Source organism: Pristis pectinata, chromosome 10 (genome assembly GCF_009764475.1).
Source record: "Pristis pectinata isolate sPriPec2 chromosome 10, sPriPec2.1.pri, whole genome shotgun sequence".
Classification (NCBI taxonomy): domain Eukaryota; kingdom Metazoa; phylum Chordata; class Chondrichthyes; order Rhinopristiformes; family Pristidae; genus Pristis; species Pristis pectinata.
In genome coordinates this window covers 65,830,603-65,847,451 of record NC_067414.1, presented here as the reverse complement: position 1 = coordinate 65,847,451, position 16,849 = coordinate 65,830,603, and the positions used below count along the sequence as shown (strand labels likewise).

At 36.5% G+C, this 16,849-nt stretch overlaps 1 protein-coding gene across 3 annotated transcripts in view; it reads left to right on the top strand.

Annotated features, from left to right (window-relative positions):
- The window catches only part of atad2b (ATPase family AAA domain containing 2B), a 106,631-nt gene extending 91,082 nt beyond the window's left edge, over positions 1 to 15,549 (top strand). For all 3 annotated transcript variants that reach the window (XM_052024676.1, XM_052024677.1, XM_052024675.1), the window contains exons 24-28: positions 493 to 609; positions 4,486 to 5,253; positions 8,579 to 8,697; positions 9,028 to 9,156; positions 13,605 to 15,549. In XM_052024676.1, the coding sequence (XP_051880636.1) occupies positions 493 to 609; positions 4,486 to 5,253; positions 8,579 to 8,697; positions 9,028 to 9,156; positions 13,605 to 13,646 (1,175 nt within the window). In that variant the 3' untranslated portion in view covers positions 13,647 to 15,549. The remainder of the gene's footprint in view (positions 1 to 492; positions 610 to 4,485; positions 5,254 to 8,578; positions 8,698 to 9,027; positions 9,157 to 13,604) is intronic.
- The last annotated feature ends 1,300 nt before the right edge of the window (positions 15,550 to 16,849 follow it).

The following is a 16,849-nucleotide window of genomic DNA, read 5'->3' as shown; positions in this document are numbered from 1 at the left end:
TGTTTGAACATTTGCTATTTTTCCCTTTAGGCTTCTTGTACATTGGTGTTCTCACGAGCCTTCAATTGATTTTATACTCAGTATCTGAACTTTAGAAGTTCAATGCTTCAGGCATTATTGCACTTCCTACATGTCTTCATGTCTGTTTCAGATCTGATTGATAATATGATCACCTGTTGCTTCCCAGTTTGAATTTAATATGCTACACGTGTATTTTTTTTCAATAAAGTAGGCTAGAAAATCCTATTGTGAGACCTCAACACTATCTGTAACGAAGCAATCCTGCACTTAGGAACATACCTGGTTAGTTATTTGCTTTATACAGCTGTTGTTCAGTTAATTTTTAAGGGCAATTAAATCTCCATTGAATAGTAGTTGCTGGATAAATCAATGTAGATAGAAAGTGATGTTTTGCGACCAAAGATACTTTTTGGCAGTATGTAGAAGCTACTCCATTGCAAATTGTGAATCACTTTTATTTATTGTGTGCAGATATAGCAGCAGCAGCAAATCAGGCAAATCACAGTTCAGAAGCAAATAGAGATGTGGCTCAAGACTCAACTCGGAATTTAGACACAAGTACCACAAATGGAGAATGCAGGCATGCAAGTAAGTTCTAATATTGAGCATCGTGTCAGTAAATGGATCACATGCAAAATTTTTATATGTATTAACATACCAAATTAATTTTTGTACCATTGTTTTAGATATAATGAGCATTTTACAATCAAGGTGGATTAGCCTAGGACTTGATCTTTTCAGTCCTCAAAGGTTTTGATTAAATATTGATTATGTTGAATTCTTGAAAAATGGTCTTAGAAAGTCTCCCTACATATTTCAAAAGACTGCTTCAAATCTGACCGGATAAACAATATGTATTTAACTCACTCTCAATCCTTGGCAATGACTGGTTTACTCCTATTCATTTAGTCACAGCTGGAGAGAACATTAGGTCGGGCATCTCACCAAAATAACTTCCAGCCTCTTTTGTGAGTGGAATATGCAGTGTTAAGTGGTAATGAACACATTAGCTCCTTGGCTGCCTTTTCAAGCCTGAGGTTCAACTCTTTTACTGAGATGTGTTTTGCGTTAAAGCCAGGCCAAACTTGTGTTTTGGCTTAAAATGCCACATTGGCCAACTTAATTGACCTTTAATGTCCAAAAGAACCAAAATAAAATTGTCTCCAAAGATCAGTAGATGTGACCTCTGCAATTTAACCCAGCAAGTCCTAAGCTATAATCTTGTTTGAAAACAAAATTGCTTTTTGAATTTCAATACAGGAAATCCCCGGGTTACGAACGAGTTCTGTTTTTGAGACTGTTTGTAACCCGATTTTGTATGTAACTCGGAACAGTGTCCACGCATGCGCACTTGGGCCGGGGATCGCGGCCGCGCATGGCCCCAGCCGCACATACGCACTTGGCCCGGGGTTGGGCCAAAGAAGGTGTATGGCCACCGTGGTAGGATCGGGGGCCGGGCCCGCTTACAAACTGACCACGAAGGTCGGTTCGTAAGTATGGGCATCCGTAAGTACGGGCGTTCGTAAGTCGGGGAGTGCCTGTACTTTCTTTAACATATGGTTTCTGTAGTATTTATTTTTCAAATTGGTAAGATCTATGTGTTTTCCCTGGTATTCATTGTAAGTCTGTATAATTACATATGTGTCCGTTCATTGTGCATTCTGACAGTAAGTTGAATCTTCCAAAAAATATGCTTATTTGGACGTGATTGGATTTGACGGTGGACTAAGTAGCTCGCTAACACCTGCACTGACCCATTTAGGGTGAGTTGAGGCAATTGACAGCTTTATTTCAACAGGTGGCTGCTGCTGGTTGGTGCAGATACTATTTAATGAATGCTTTCAATCTTTTGTACATTAAGGTGATAAATGTTAACTTTTATGTTTGATCTCATTCACAGAGGGCATTAGGACCTTTCGGACTTGCAGCTTTTAGGTGGAAGGAAAGGTGGTGTGAGAGATAGTTGTTGATAGTTTACAGAATCTACTGAGAGGGGAGAGCATTTAGTGCATGGCTACTTGAGGTTGGGGGAGAGGTGGGAGAGGAGTTGCTGGCAAAATTGAGGAATGTTGCAGGCAATGGGGAAGGGACGTGAGATAGATAGGGATGGGGTAAATGGGAGAATAACTGAAAAAATGGTTGGATGCTGTAAGAGTAGTTTATTTCTGAATTCTAGCATCTGTAGGTTTTTTTTCATTTCAGTCTTTGGCTATCTTCTCTTCTTGGCTGTACCTTCTACTCTTCCTCAACAATGGATTTGGGACTTTTTTCATCAGTCTTTTGTAAGGTTGGTACCAAAGGATGTCTGTTGATCATGCCAAACCTTGCTGGAAAAATTTTTGTTGCACGCTGTTATTAACGTGTAAATCGGGATTTGCATAAGTTATAAAACTCCAGAGGTTACTGGTTTCTATGCATTTCTCAAAAATACATTCTCACTCTTAGCCTTCCTGTTTTTTTTTCAAAACAATGCTGGATTTGCACATTAATTGGTAGTTAAACTCACCAAAGACAAATCTGGTAATTAACTGTGTAAGTACTATTTAATGATGTGATAGATGTGATACATTGCCAATCAACCTCTCTGATATAAAAAAAACCATTGAACTTGAAACCATTTTAATTTTTTTTCTGTTTGTTTTCTTTGACATTTTAATACCTCTTAATTAAATTTTCCTTTCCCTCTTTCTCTTTCTGTACCAGATGTGATTCAAATTTGATCCCTTTCTTGGTTATCCTGTTATATTTCAATCCCTATGTTTCATTGATTGAGGAGATACTCCTTTGATCATGCTGTTATTGAGCACCCAGGTGTTCTGGACCCCTTGCCATATGATCAGCAGTTCTCACCTCCAGCAAATCATGATGTAAGAATGTTTGGAGATGCAGGGAGAAGTAGAACCAATTAGGCAAACTGCATTCCGGCATGATCCAGCCGTCAAAGATTCCTAGATCAGAATCATTCTACACTGCCACCAAGTGGACAGAGCTGGTGACTCACAACATTTTAAGCACACACACTATCAAATAGTGGACATGGTGTGATACTAGATATGAGTAATTCTGTAAATGGCACGAACCACTTCAGTTTTAAAATGGATCAGAGCTGTTACGATGCTGTCTGATACTGCAGGTCATGTAGTCATAACTCAGAATCAGGCTCTTGAGCCTTTCGTGACCATCAGGTACTCATCTATCCCCTCAGGTGTTTACACTTTCAATTAAATGTGCACACATTGTGTAACATTTAATATAAAGTGAATTTAGTTCACTTCTTATGACTGTATGTGTCATATAATGCTACTAACTAAAATCGGAAGCAAACAAAACAGCTGTTAAACAGTGCTACTATTCAGAAATATATTTAGATGATAACTACATTCTCATTCCAAGTTACACAAAATGATTAATTAATTTAAGTATTAAAATCTCATGATCCAAAATCAGCATCTAAACTAGTTTTACACATAGTGTGCTGCTTGCTGACCTATGAACAGGTAGCACAGTTTAACTTCACTAACAGTTACTTTGTATCTTCTGATTTAAACCCACTATGTCATCTGAAAAGTGAAGCAGTGAAATCATCCAGCATACAACAAAGTAATGTCCTAGGTTATAGAACATAAGTTTAAAAAAACTAATCTTTTATTAATTATTACAGTGGCAATATGTCCACGTCCATTCATGGAGAGTTAAGTGGACAAGATCACGTTTTATTGTTTACCTTGAGGGTTGTTTATAACTAGTAGAAAACAATTGTTCAACCAGATTATACAATCAGATTTGTATTAACAATGTTTTTGGTTGAGCTTAGATGAGAAAGAAAGTGAGAGTGCAGAAAAGCTTTTGGTTCAAGTTTAAAGATTACTTGTAATGCATACCATTATTCTGTAGTTATACAACTGTTTAATTTGTGTTTTAGGGACTCTGCACAATGTATATAAACAATCAACTTTTCTAATCCATGCTTCTGTTCGACAGCTTTGCTCCTAGGCAGTTATCTTAATGTTACTGGTCTCCTGGTATTTCCTGGGTAAATCTTGAGAAGTTCTTAGGAAATCAAAAGAACTAACTGGCCACATTGAGACTAGAGCTCTCATTTTTAATATTATAGTTGGCCTCCCAAGTTTTTACAACTTGCTGTCTCTACTCTCTTTGATATGATCAGGATTTTTGAGCTCAGAATAATGTTAAAGGCTTTGATCTCAGTTGGGAGAGAAACCTGGTGTTGTTACAGCAAAATTAATCCATTAAGCATTGTGACAAAATAATCTTGAAGAAACCCTACTGAGAATTACAAGCTGTGGTGCTGCATGGTGGTGCATATCATGGATAAGCATTGAAGGCAATTATTAGGTAAAAAAAAAACTTATCTCTGGATTGATGAAAAAACAGTATCGAATGAATTGCTGCAGTTTTGTTTTGTTATTAAACTATGTTAATTTCTGTGTTGTTACTCAACAGTTCACATTAAAAGGAAACCACGTCGTCGTTCTAAATGGGGTCGTGGTATTATTAGGAAGCCAAAAAAAGTGAGCCATCTGAAGAAAGACGATGATGATATTAAACATGATGAACGTGATGGTGACCAAGGTGAAGAAAGTGAGCTAGCAGAGAATGGAGAACTGGAAGTTAGTACAGATTATCATGAGAACGGAGATCTCTCTTTGACCAATGATGAATCATCATGTGACATCATGGATGTTGGCCAGGTGGGAAATAAACTTGAAAATGGTACAGTGGAGAAAAGGAGTAGTGATCTCAAATCCACGATAAAAGATGAGTCGGCAGGCTTTCAACTAGATGGGAATACTGAGTTTTCTGTAAGGAAAACAAATGCTGCCCCGGGAGAACAATGTGTACCTAATGATGCCTGCACTCATGGCAAGGGGTCGGTACCAAATGAGTGCACATGGAGTGACGAATCTATGGCAAGTGGTGAAAGTGAACCTGTTCAAGAATGTTTAGCTCACAGGACATGCACATCTGGTAGTCCTGCACCTGGTACTGATTTGTCTGTTGCAAAACACAAGCCTGAAAAGGAGCTTGAACCTATCAAGGAGTTAATGACTCAGCTTGTGCCAAACTCAAAGTTATCAGTAGGTGAAAAAGACAAAAAACAGCTGGTTGGAGATGGCTCACAAACTGTAATTGGTACAACACAGGCAACCATGGCAAAGTGTTCTCAGAATGAAGATGTTGATCTTAAAGCATTAGGACCTGAAAAGGATGGTAATTTTATTTATTTACTTTTTATATAGTATATATTTGAGTGAAGTTACTGTAATATGTCATTTTGTGAATTCACTTTTGCAGTTGTCACAGGTAAAATAAAGCTGTACTGCACGTTTTTTTTATTGATTGGTATAAAACTGTCAGCTTAGCACATTATAGTATACGCTAACTGTTAACATAAAGTAATTAGTTAAAAAAATGGGATAATGGATGGGAAGCCAACTTACAGTTATTTCATCTTTGTAATCAGAATTTAAATCTAAATCAAGAAAGATAAATCTATTCATTACAACAGTACTTCATAACGAGTGGGTGTCACCAAATATTTGCTGCCTTTTGTGAGAACTAGAAATGTCACCCAAGTACTTATAGGGGTTTTAAGGTTGGAATCGAGGCAGATTTTAGGACATCTGTATGAACTTGGATCAGAATAGAGGAACTTTATGTCATGAATTAAACACAATGGACATGATCAAGGAGTACTAACTGAATAAATGGGAAAAGAAAGTTCCAATCCTCAGTACTCAATGTCTTTGTTTGAGGAGTACAATGCTTCAAAAGTAAAATGGCAAGGAAACAGCTTGCTGTTAACTCGAATAATTAAATTAATGTAATTATTGCAAAGCTTTATAATAGTGTTGAGAATGTTATTATTAAAGCCATATTCTGAAGTTACTATAATCAGTTTTAAAATTTGCAGCTTTTTTGGGTTAAGATTTGAGCTCAAGGGTTATCAATGATCTCCAATGCATAAAGTGAGTTGTAGGGTCAAGTTACATCTATATCCTTGGTAGTTTGCTTTAACTTAACTGTTTAATATTTTGAATGTCCTGTTTTGCGCACTTAAGATCTTTGTAACTGCCCTTTGCATTGATGCTAAATTAGCAGTGTATTTGTTTTCTGTGAATCCATCCTTGCTGTGGATTAGAATGGAAACTTCTTCCTGACTGCTATCAAAGGATATCCTGCCATCATTAAGATTTAAAATGTGCGTTGAGGGCAATCTTTTTCTGTTTATTGACAGCCTTCTTCTTTTAATAAGAATAAAAAAGGGGAAATTCTCTCAAGAAACACAGTTAAGTCCTGATGTCTGCAGGCCAATTAGTAATATTGTTAGAACTAGGACATGAGAAATAATATATTCCCATTTAATCAGGGCTGTCATCTTACCTGATAAGTTCTCTTCAAGGCATTGGTTTCTCATAGCCACACAGTGATGATCTGAAATATTACTTTAGTTAATCAAGCTGAGGGAATGTCATTTGTAATTTCTGACAAGGTACACTACTGTCACAGATGACTAACATTAGGGCAGATCTTCTATTGACCAGCAAGACATTAGAACTCTTTGACTCTATGCCCCTGGCAGTATGCTGCTTGCGTCCATTTTTCTCTCTCTCCCCTTCCCCTTCCCCTTCCCCCTGCCCCTCCCTTGGAAAAAGCTGGAGATTAACAAAGTTCAGATTTTGTAGAAATCTTGTGGATTTACTCATGATCTAAAGGTTTGTCCCAATTTTTTGTTTTTTTTTGTCTTAGAATTTGCAATTCAGTCAGCAATTTATGGCCGCCAAAGGAGACTACCAGTCTGAAGGTGGCAGGGCTCAATCCCTCGGTTGAATCTGATTCAATTGTTACTACAATGGGCATTGAGCCCTGCCAGGGACTGTATTTCCTTAAGTTCTGTCAAACGGCCCCAGATCTTACTGCTATGAGGACTGCCTGGGCAGATGCATCACATTTTGGTGGTGATTGCACCACTTACCTGTTGATAGAGGGTGAAGGTGGCCAGAATGCGTGGCTGGTTGCCACGAGAAAAGACTCTTGCATGTTCCAAGTGTAAGTAAGCATATGCCGAAGCTAACTTGGTCAGCACTGCCTGTATTGAAAGAATTGGCGAATGAAGCAGCGTGAAGGTTGCACTGGGAGACTAAGGTCTATGGAGTGCTCGGTGTCACAGTGGAGTCACTACAAGATTGATGGGTGGCAAATCAGAAGATAACTAAATGGGCTTAAGCAGGCACCCACTGACCTTGCAAGAAGGAAAGCCTCTCAGAACTGGTAGTTACAGGAGTAACAGCTAGTAGGATTTTGGAAGTTCTGCCTCATTGTTTCCGCTTGTGACATCTGCTTAAAGTATTCAACCCAATTTGCACGCCATCTTGAAATGCGTACTCATCAACCAGACAATGGGAAACTTTGTTCGTGATTCAAAGGATAGACCACAGTCTGGTTAGGACTTTTAATTAGCTACGTCAGTGTGATTGACAACTCAGTGGTCAGAGATTTCCCCTTGCAAAAAAAAAAGTTTTAACAGTCTATGGACATTTCATAGATCAAGAGCCCAATCAATTTTTGAATATTGCAATTGAGAGCCAAAAGACTCTTGGTGTTTTAAGTCTTTGGAGAAGTGGAATGGAGTTTACATTTAATTGGTCTTTTGAATAAAGGTACTGCCCTAGAAAGAATATGAGTTGCACCTTCATTATTTTACAGATTGGGAATGGAATCTATTTTGTTCAAAGCTCTCAACTGTCAATTTGTTAAATGTTAAAATCAATGTAGTTCATGCAAGCTTAAGACTCCAGTTTTACTTGATGACTGTTACTGTTAAACTGTTGTTATGAGACTAGCACCATGTTGTTCAATAGTTCATGGTGATTTGTATCTTTTGCCATATTTCTTCCTGGACATTTTTTTAAATGCACTAATAATGGTGTGTGCTGTGAGCTTACTGTACTTTTCCAGTAAATTCTGGGCCAATGAAAAAATGTAATGCTAAATAGATAGGGATATATTCTTATAAGGTGGCTCATTCTCATTTTTGATTTTTTTTTAAAAATGGTAAGCTTAACAGAAATCATTTATGAAATTCCAGTTCCTTTGTTTCTTGAGATTTTTGGCCTTTGGGGAAATCATGCCATTTGATGTACAGCAACCAAGTAATGTTAGAATAGTGCTTCTTTGAGTGGAAACTGCTTTGCAATGTCCTGAGATAATGAAAGATACTTTGGAAGTGCAAATCAGTTTTTTGTCCATTACACATACAGCTTTTTGAAAATCTATTAAAATTCTATGGATGGTTGTGACCATCTTACTCAGATGACAATCAGGTTGAGTGATTCAAATAAAATTTCCAGAATGTAAGAATTTGTACGTATTATGGCTGCCTTGTGAAAAGAGTGAGGTGTTCAATGAGATTTAATTTTAAGAATTTTAAAATGTGCTTTTCATATATAATTTTTGGAAATTAAAGTGCAAAATTATATGATAGTTCCTCTCTGGTTATTGTGAATGAAGGAATTTTACTGAAAACCTCCTTTAGTTTTGGGCAGGATGAAACCCAGTTATCCAGAACAAGGGGAACAGAAGACAGTTGTCCACATGGAGCAGGATGTACCTGAACTCATCCCTCCAGTAATTGTGGACCATGCACGATTGAAGGTAAATGGCTGACTAGCACCTGAAAGTTTAAGATGCAACATACTGCAGATGCTGGAAATCTAAAAGTCACAGTTGAAATCATTTTTACTTTGACTTCTTTACAAAACTATTAAAGGACTTTATTTAACATTTACAATCTTAAGTCATAAAAGTAAATTGATAAAGGACTATTAATTGATGTTTTCCTTCTCATATTATGGACAGCATATGAATGGAATGCCCTGTAGACATTAAAATAATATTCATCAGCAATATTATTTGTCTCTTTGCAAACAACTTTATATACATACAGACAGTTGATGTTCACAAGAACTTTCATTTTTTTTTTAGCATATTCTCCAATTGGCCACTAAGATTAGCAATAACTTCACAGTTGATCAACTTGAAAAGCTTTATTCTTTGCTTAGTCAATGCATCTATCATCATCGCAAGGAGTATGACAAAACTCGTTTACTTGAGGTAAGCTTTGACTTAAAACGCAACCTAGTTTTACTTAATGGGAAATAATTCACAGTTAGACAACACTGGTCTTGTATCTTTTAATAAAAATAATGCTGGTTTTATTCAGCCGGTGAGGCAGCATCTGTGAAAAAAGAAGCACATGATGTTTTTCGAGATGATTCATCATCAGTTCACAAATGCTGCCTGACCCATTTCCAATATCCACAGTGTTTTGTTTTTGCATCGGTATATTTTTATGATTATTAATTACCTGATATGTCTTGTATGTTTCAAACCTAATAAACCTAATTACAATACATTTGGACATTCAATTTTTATGTAAGTGATCTAAACTTGCTTTCAAGAAAGTCTCTTCTTTTTAACAAGAAGTAACTTTCTTGAGTTTAAAAAAAATTCTAATGTTGTAATTGATGATAATTTTACTTGAAATACAACAGCACATGCATCTAGTAGAACCATTATTTTTTTCCTTTGTGTTTTAGAGCACAGTTTGGGATATCTTGTAAGGCAGTACCTCAGTAGAGGGAAGGCCACTGCATTGAAAAAGTACCTAAGTTTATAAAGTACTGTCCAGGGAGAAGAATTTTCTTTACTGGTTGATGGGTTTCTGGAGACTGTTATGAATAAATTTAAATTCAGTGACACATAAAAGAATATTATATTCAGTAGGTTATAATGTAGAGTATGACAATGACCTATCAGTCCATTAAATGCAGTGTTAATTAACTTCGAAGAAAATAAATACCATAACCTTAATTGAAAAATTAGGAATATTAAATCTCACACACCCAAAATTGTTCCATTGCCTATCAGGAAGTATCTATTGCAATTTCCTAAAGATTGTGATGATTACTTTGGGCATGATAATTGAGTTCATAAATATTCTGGTAATACTCAAATGTTTGTTATGGTCATTTTATGTATAGAGATAAACAATTTAGAATCATTGAACTGTGTTAGGAAAGATAGCATTTGATGGTAATGGGATGGTCATGACTTTTATAGTTGATATTTACTTAAAATTTGGGACAGCTTTTGAAGGTTCCATGTCTGGTCTTCTAGGATGTAGAGCACAGAATAGTAGGTGAAGGATGTGACGAGGTAGTTAGGATTAGGAAGAATTTTGACATAAATAGGAAACTTTCAAGTTGGATAGAAGATGAAAATCATTTGGTCATGGGTTATAGAAGCAAAATTTAAATTTTGCAAAGTGTTGAAGTATAAGATGTAGAGTGGCAGCTCCAGGGACCTGAGTTCGATCTTAACCTCAGATCCTATTGATGGGGAGTTCACACATTTTCTCCATAACCAAATGATTTTCCTCTGGGTGCTATGGTTTCTTCCCACATCCTGTTGACTGGTAGATTAATTGACTGTATTAAATTTACCCTTTAGTACAGGTTATTAACAAAAAAAAATCAAAGGGAAATTGATGGGTTTGTGCGAGAGTAAAAAAGTTGCAGGGGTTAATGGAGATAAGGAAAGGGGTGACAGTACTAATGGGATTATTCTGCAGAAGCTGGGATGGTTCTAATGGGCCAAATGGCCTCCTTTTAGTTCTTATAAGTGCAGGATAAAATTGAGCAAAAGCAATGTTGATGCAGACCCTTATCTTGGATTCAAACTAATTTGCTGTGTTGATGTGAAGGAAAACTGCTGCAATAATAAAACAAATATAAACTAGCCTTAAAAACCAACATTGGAACTGTCCCATCCTATAATCAAGACCACTGTCCAGTCTGAAAGGATGTGCATTTATAACAGGTGAAATCAGTGGTCAACTTGATCATGTTGTGTTGCATAACATTAGGAATATATTAGATATATGAGAAGGATAGATTGTTCAATATTTGATTTTTGAATTAGCTAATAACATGGACTTGATTATTGAGGCAGTTGTTTCTTTTTGAGCTTTTGAATATAGAACCTTCAAGGATTATTTAATAACATACCCCTTTCCCGTCATTCACTTAATGGGCTGTGTTCCTTGGTTGAAATTTAAATTTTGATGACGTCTTGTTCGCAGATCATTAAACTTGTCTGGGGAAATTAAATGGTTTGACCAGTAGTGGATAACTTAAGATTTAAGTCAAGTTTGAATTGAGGCATTGTCCCATGCAGCTTTGTGGATTTTCCCAAGTTTGGTGGAAAGCCTGTTCATGTTAAAGTGAAGATTGAACTACATCAGAATCAGCTATTGACCACTCAGGGTAGTAAAGGACAGTGTCAGAATGCTCTTTTCAATTAAAATGATGTAATGCCAGGTGGTACAAGTTTGACCCATTTAATCTAATACTTAAAATGGGCAGCTCCATAGTATTCTGGTTTTATCATTGTGGCTTTTGATGGGACAGGAGACTCAGTTTTTCAGTCCAGATTCTAAATTACCTGGAATCCGGTGTTTCAAAAGTCAACAGTTGTGATCACCAAACAAGACTTCTATGTGGAAGAGTGTAACTGCAGCTTATTCTACCTCTACTTAAGCTCCCAGAGGAGCCTTTTACATTATGACTCTCCCTATTATTGGCCTTGGGAATATACTTCCTCTAATTTGGATTTTTCAATAGCATTTCTTAAACATGGGTTTCCACACGTGCCAGGGAGTCAGCTGACCAAAAACAGCAGAAAGTACTTCATTAACAGATGGCAGGTAACCAATTTTTTTTAACAGAACATTTTATACAGTTTTCATGCAGCACAGTATAGTTTTATGTGTTGTTTCTATAAAAGATCATAAATGCTGATCTCTCCCAACCTCCCCACAAATATTTTAATCCTTCTTTGCATTGTTCGACATTTGGAAAGCATGTCTACCAGCAACCTGGGTTAGTTAGTGCAAGCGTAGTATTTATTCATTGACTTGTACAGGATATGTAAATTTTATATCTTCTCTTGCATTTTTAAAATAAAATGAGTAATGGTACCTGCATTTGCAGTATTATTGGACAGAGTTATGTATTAGTCACATTTCAGACAGAGAAAGCTCAAACATTTTTTAAAGATATTTTGTCTAAAATATTGCCTACATGATCTTTCACTTTCCTGTACAGTGGAAAGTGGAACTGCACCTCTGATCCAGCTTTTATGTAAATGGAAAATGTACTTGGGGCTTCTGCAGTTTTCATGTTGTTTGAAAAGTTAAGTACTGATAACTGCTTCTAGTCAGTTCCCAAAAACTGGAGGAGGACCTTGCTTCATAGTTTGATTGTCAAGCTGGGTTCTATTTCAAAATGTTGATTCCTTCAACACCATACTTTTCAAATCCCCTAGGGTAAGATTACTCAATTTATTGTAGTTTTCCTTTTGTTAGCCAATTCCACAATTTGAATTAGATTATTTTTTCTGTTTACTTCCATCTGGATCTCATTGTTGCTATATTGACCTCAACAAACCTCTCTGGAAGGCCTACCAGTACTTTGGCACTTTTAGCCCCAATATGTTTGGCAAAGGAATTTTAAAATATGAGCAAGAAAAATCATCATTATTATTTTGGCAAGAGAAAGCCTTCACGTGTGATAAGAGTATTGCTGGTTTTAGAAATCAAGTTCATACAATGCGCAGGGTCAATTTCATTTTTGAGTGAAAGGCATTTTCCACTTCACCAAGTCCTTGGGTATCACACAAGCCCCACCATCTTGCACATGGTGTATACTTTAATACACTAAGAGAAGATGAGGTCGAATCCCCAACATTCTGGGTTTCAGCTGGTGCAGCAGGGCTTCTAATGGAATGTTAGATTCACTTCTACACTGAAAATAGAATATGGCAGATGCTGGAAATCTGAAATAAAAACATAAAATGTTGAAAATACTCAGCAGGTCAGGCAACATCTCTGTAGAGTAATGGAGTTAATATTTCAGGTCAGTTACCTGACTGAATATCTCGCTCTCGCTCTCGCTCTCTCTCTCGCTCTCTCTCTCTCTCTCTCTGCACAAGGTACTGCCTGACTTGCTGAATATTTCCAGCATTTTCTGGTTTTATTGCTCCTACACCTTTTCAGTTCAAAGGTTATTTGTGCAGTGGGTTGCAGGAAGTCCATGCTGATAATGGTGCACCAATGGAAATGTGAATGGATAGAGAAATCTGTAGGGTATCACTTTAACCAATGAGATTTAAGAATTGAGAAATTAACAGGGGAAGGGTAAGGGGGAGTTCAATTTAAAGTGGAATAATGCTGTATCAATTTGGGTATGGGAAGAAGAAAGTGCATCCAGTGGTTAATACTTCAATGCTTTTTAAAGGTGAATTTCATTGTCATTGTTTTCTTAAACAGTGGAATTTGTTTTTTTATTGGAAAGAATGATTGTTTCCTACATAACTTGTACCTCACTTCAGTGTTTACTTCACTCAGGTTTCTTTGCCTGATCAAGTATTGTCCTGGCATAGCTGTTGTGTAATTTGAAAGTTGCTTACTGATATCTTTGTTTTGGTTTTGATTGATTTAGGAAATGGAGAATCTATTAAAGACCTTTCATACATTCCTGTGAACCTTTGAAGAGGAACAGATTCATCACATGAACTGCTTGCAAGGAAGTAGTCTTCTGAGCCATTCAGCAACATTCAGAGCCTTGGTCTTAATCTTTTTTTTGTGAATTGGTGCTATTGTCTCAGGTACCTGGAACAGACTAGCCTACAGAACCAAACTGGACTTCATTGAGATTACAGAGTAAAACCACTTGCCATCACTGTTGCACAGTCTGGTGCTATAAAATATAAAAGTGGTTCACATTGTCTTTCTCCCAACATTAATTTGCCATCAGTGAATGCAATGAAGCAGAAACTTCTTAATTTAAGAAACTGGATGGAGTGAATCAACTATTTTATTGATTTTTGACAATATTTAGCTTAAGATTTGCTTTTTTATTGATGGATTTTGGAATTTTGAATGTTCATTTTGTAGTGGATTAAGCCCTTAAGCTTGCGTCATGATAAATAGCTGGAGTAACTGGATGCAATTTTGAGAATTTTAAAGCCACTGACCGCTGTAATAGTGTTGTCTTTATTCCTGAATTGAAGCTGGCATTTTGTTTTTTTTCCTTTTCTTTCCAATCACAGAATGTGACAGATTTTTTTCACACAATTGCAGGTCCAGCGTTACAAAGCCCACTATCCAAATATCCACTACAGCCTCTTCAAAATTTAAGGTGCATTTAATAAAATATGCAAAACATAATAACTTTTACAAACCAACAGTAATCTTGGACTACTGCAGCTATATTGTTGAGCTACCTCAGCTTTTTCAGTCACACAGTTTACCAGTTACCATCAGTGTTTACTGAATACTGTAATAAGTGTGTGTGTGCTACAGTTTACTTTCTAAAGCTAAGGTACTTGATTATAAGATATTTTGCAATCCTCACTCAACTTGCAAATTTTTGGCTTCAAGAAACTGCAGTAATCCAAAGTGCTCTTCAGAATTCCCATCTGAGCCTTCATCTCCCGACTTGAATAAATTTCAATAAAATGACTGCTTGGGACTATCTATTTAAAATGTAGAGAGATAAAAGTTTATAGAAATTTAATAAGACTAATAGGAACTCACATAAATGTCATTAACATATGTTTTCACAGTGATGTTTTCCTTTCCTATTTATTGAAAAAGTATAATTGCAAGAGGGTATTTTACAATCTAAATTACACTAAACTTGCAGCAATTTTTTATGGAGCAGATTTGGGAAATTATTACAAACTGTACATTTGTTGAGAAACATAGTTGAATTTTGTAGCAAGTTTCTGATTAAAAAGGGTTGAATAGGTCTCAGGAACTGCTGCGTCCTTACTGTTTTTGAAATGAATTCATTTGTTCTCTATACCATTTGCAATTTAATGTCCTGTGCCAGTAGCAGCATTGGTAGCATTTAATAAAACCCAGAAATGTTTTTACAGGTTACCAAATTTATTAACCTTTTTCAATCTCCCCCTCCCCCTTGGCATCGTTTTATCTGGATTCATTTCATTAGAATATACTTTTTGTCTTTCATGTTTGCTTTATTTCATGTCTTTCATAATCCCACCTCCACTGAATATGAGAATGCCAGGTTATGTAGATGAACGTGGGATTCATCATAATATAAGCTTGAATTCCTTTGAAAAGCAGCATTGGCTGTTGTATTTGTACATTTATTTTCTTAGTCATTGGTGTCTTGTTTTGGTTTCCTATAAAGGTGTGTCTATTTTTGTTTGAAATGCTTAGCTTTGCAACATTAACTATGCTATATATTGAATTCTATAGTTATTGAGCATTGTATTAAAATGACTTTCCATTTCATATTAGTATGATAATAAGTTATTTAAATGTTTTGATTTTGAACTTTTGGAATTTGGAACACTTTTACTGTAATTTGTAAGCCAACTGCTGTGAAATACTTGAATAAAGGTGAGAAGCAAGAACATTGTTGTCTTTATTTGAATCAAATAATGTTGAAGGACTTTATAATCCAAAGACGACAACGGCCTCCGCTGTTTGAATGAATCTTGATATTTAATGATCAAACCCGAATAGATGGTATTTAACCAGTCATAGATTTATTGAACTGTGTATCTGTGCTATCAAAAAATAAAGTTCCTAATATATGTTGTAGGATTGATCACCAGAATTGTGTTTTCCTTGTTATCTGAAAGAATAGTTCTGTAGTTCTTAACTATTTAAAACAAAAATCTTTTGAGTTTCTGCCCTCCTCTTGATTTGCAACTGTCTTTCATATAGTATATAAAAAGAGGTTTCGATAACTGTATACCCAAAATGGTGGATGGAACAATGGTTTGTTGCTTTGTGAAATTATCAGATTGTGTTATCCCTTCTGAACTATTGGATATTATAGAACCATAGAACAATACAGCACAATACAGGCCCTTCGGCTCACCATGTTGTGCCACCCTTGAAACCACACCTAGACTATCTAACCCCTTCCTCCCACATATCCCTCTATCTTAAATTCCTCCATATACTTATCTAACAATCTCTTGAACTTGTCCAATGTATCAGCCTCCACTACCACCCCAGGCAGCGCATTCCATGCACCAACCACTCTCTGGGTGAAAAACCTCCCTCTGACATCTCCCTTGAACTTCCCACCCATTACCTTAAAGCCATGTCCTCCTGTTTTGAGCATTGGTGCTCTGGAAAAGAGGTGCTGGCTGTCCACTCTATCTATTCTCAATATCTTGTATACCTCTATCATGTCTCCCCTCATCCTCCTCTCCAATGAGAACAGCCCTAGCTCCTTTAGTCTCTCCTCATAATCCATACTCTTTAATCCAGGCAGCATCCTGGTAAATATGCTCTGCACCCTTTCCAATGCCTCCACATCCTTCCTATAATGAGGCGACCAGAACTGGACACAGTACTCTTAAGTGTGGCCTAACCAGAGTTTTGTAAAGCTGCATCATCACTTCACGGCTCTTAAACTCGATCCCCCGACTTATGAAAGCTAACATCCCATAAGCTTTCTTAACTATTCCTATTAATATTCCAACACTTATTTTTCAGTGAACCCAGTATGTTTCAAGGGAGTATGGGAACTAACCCATTGAGTTTCAAGTAAACATAGGAATTGGGGCCCCAATGAGTTTCAAGGGAGTGCAGAAATCAGCAACCAGTGAGGCAGCTGCTGAACCATTGGGATTTCTGAAGTCAGATAGCAGATTATTAGAGTTTTACTGCATTCAGATTGAACACTTGCAGTCTTTT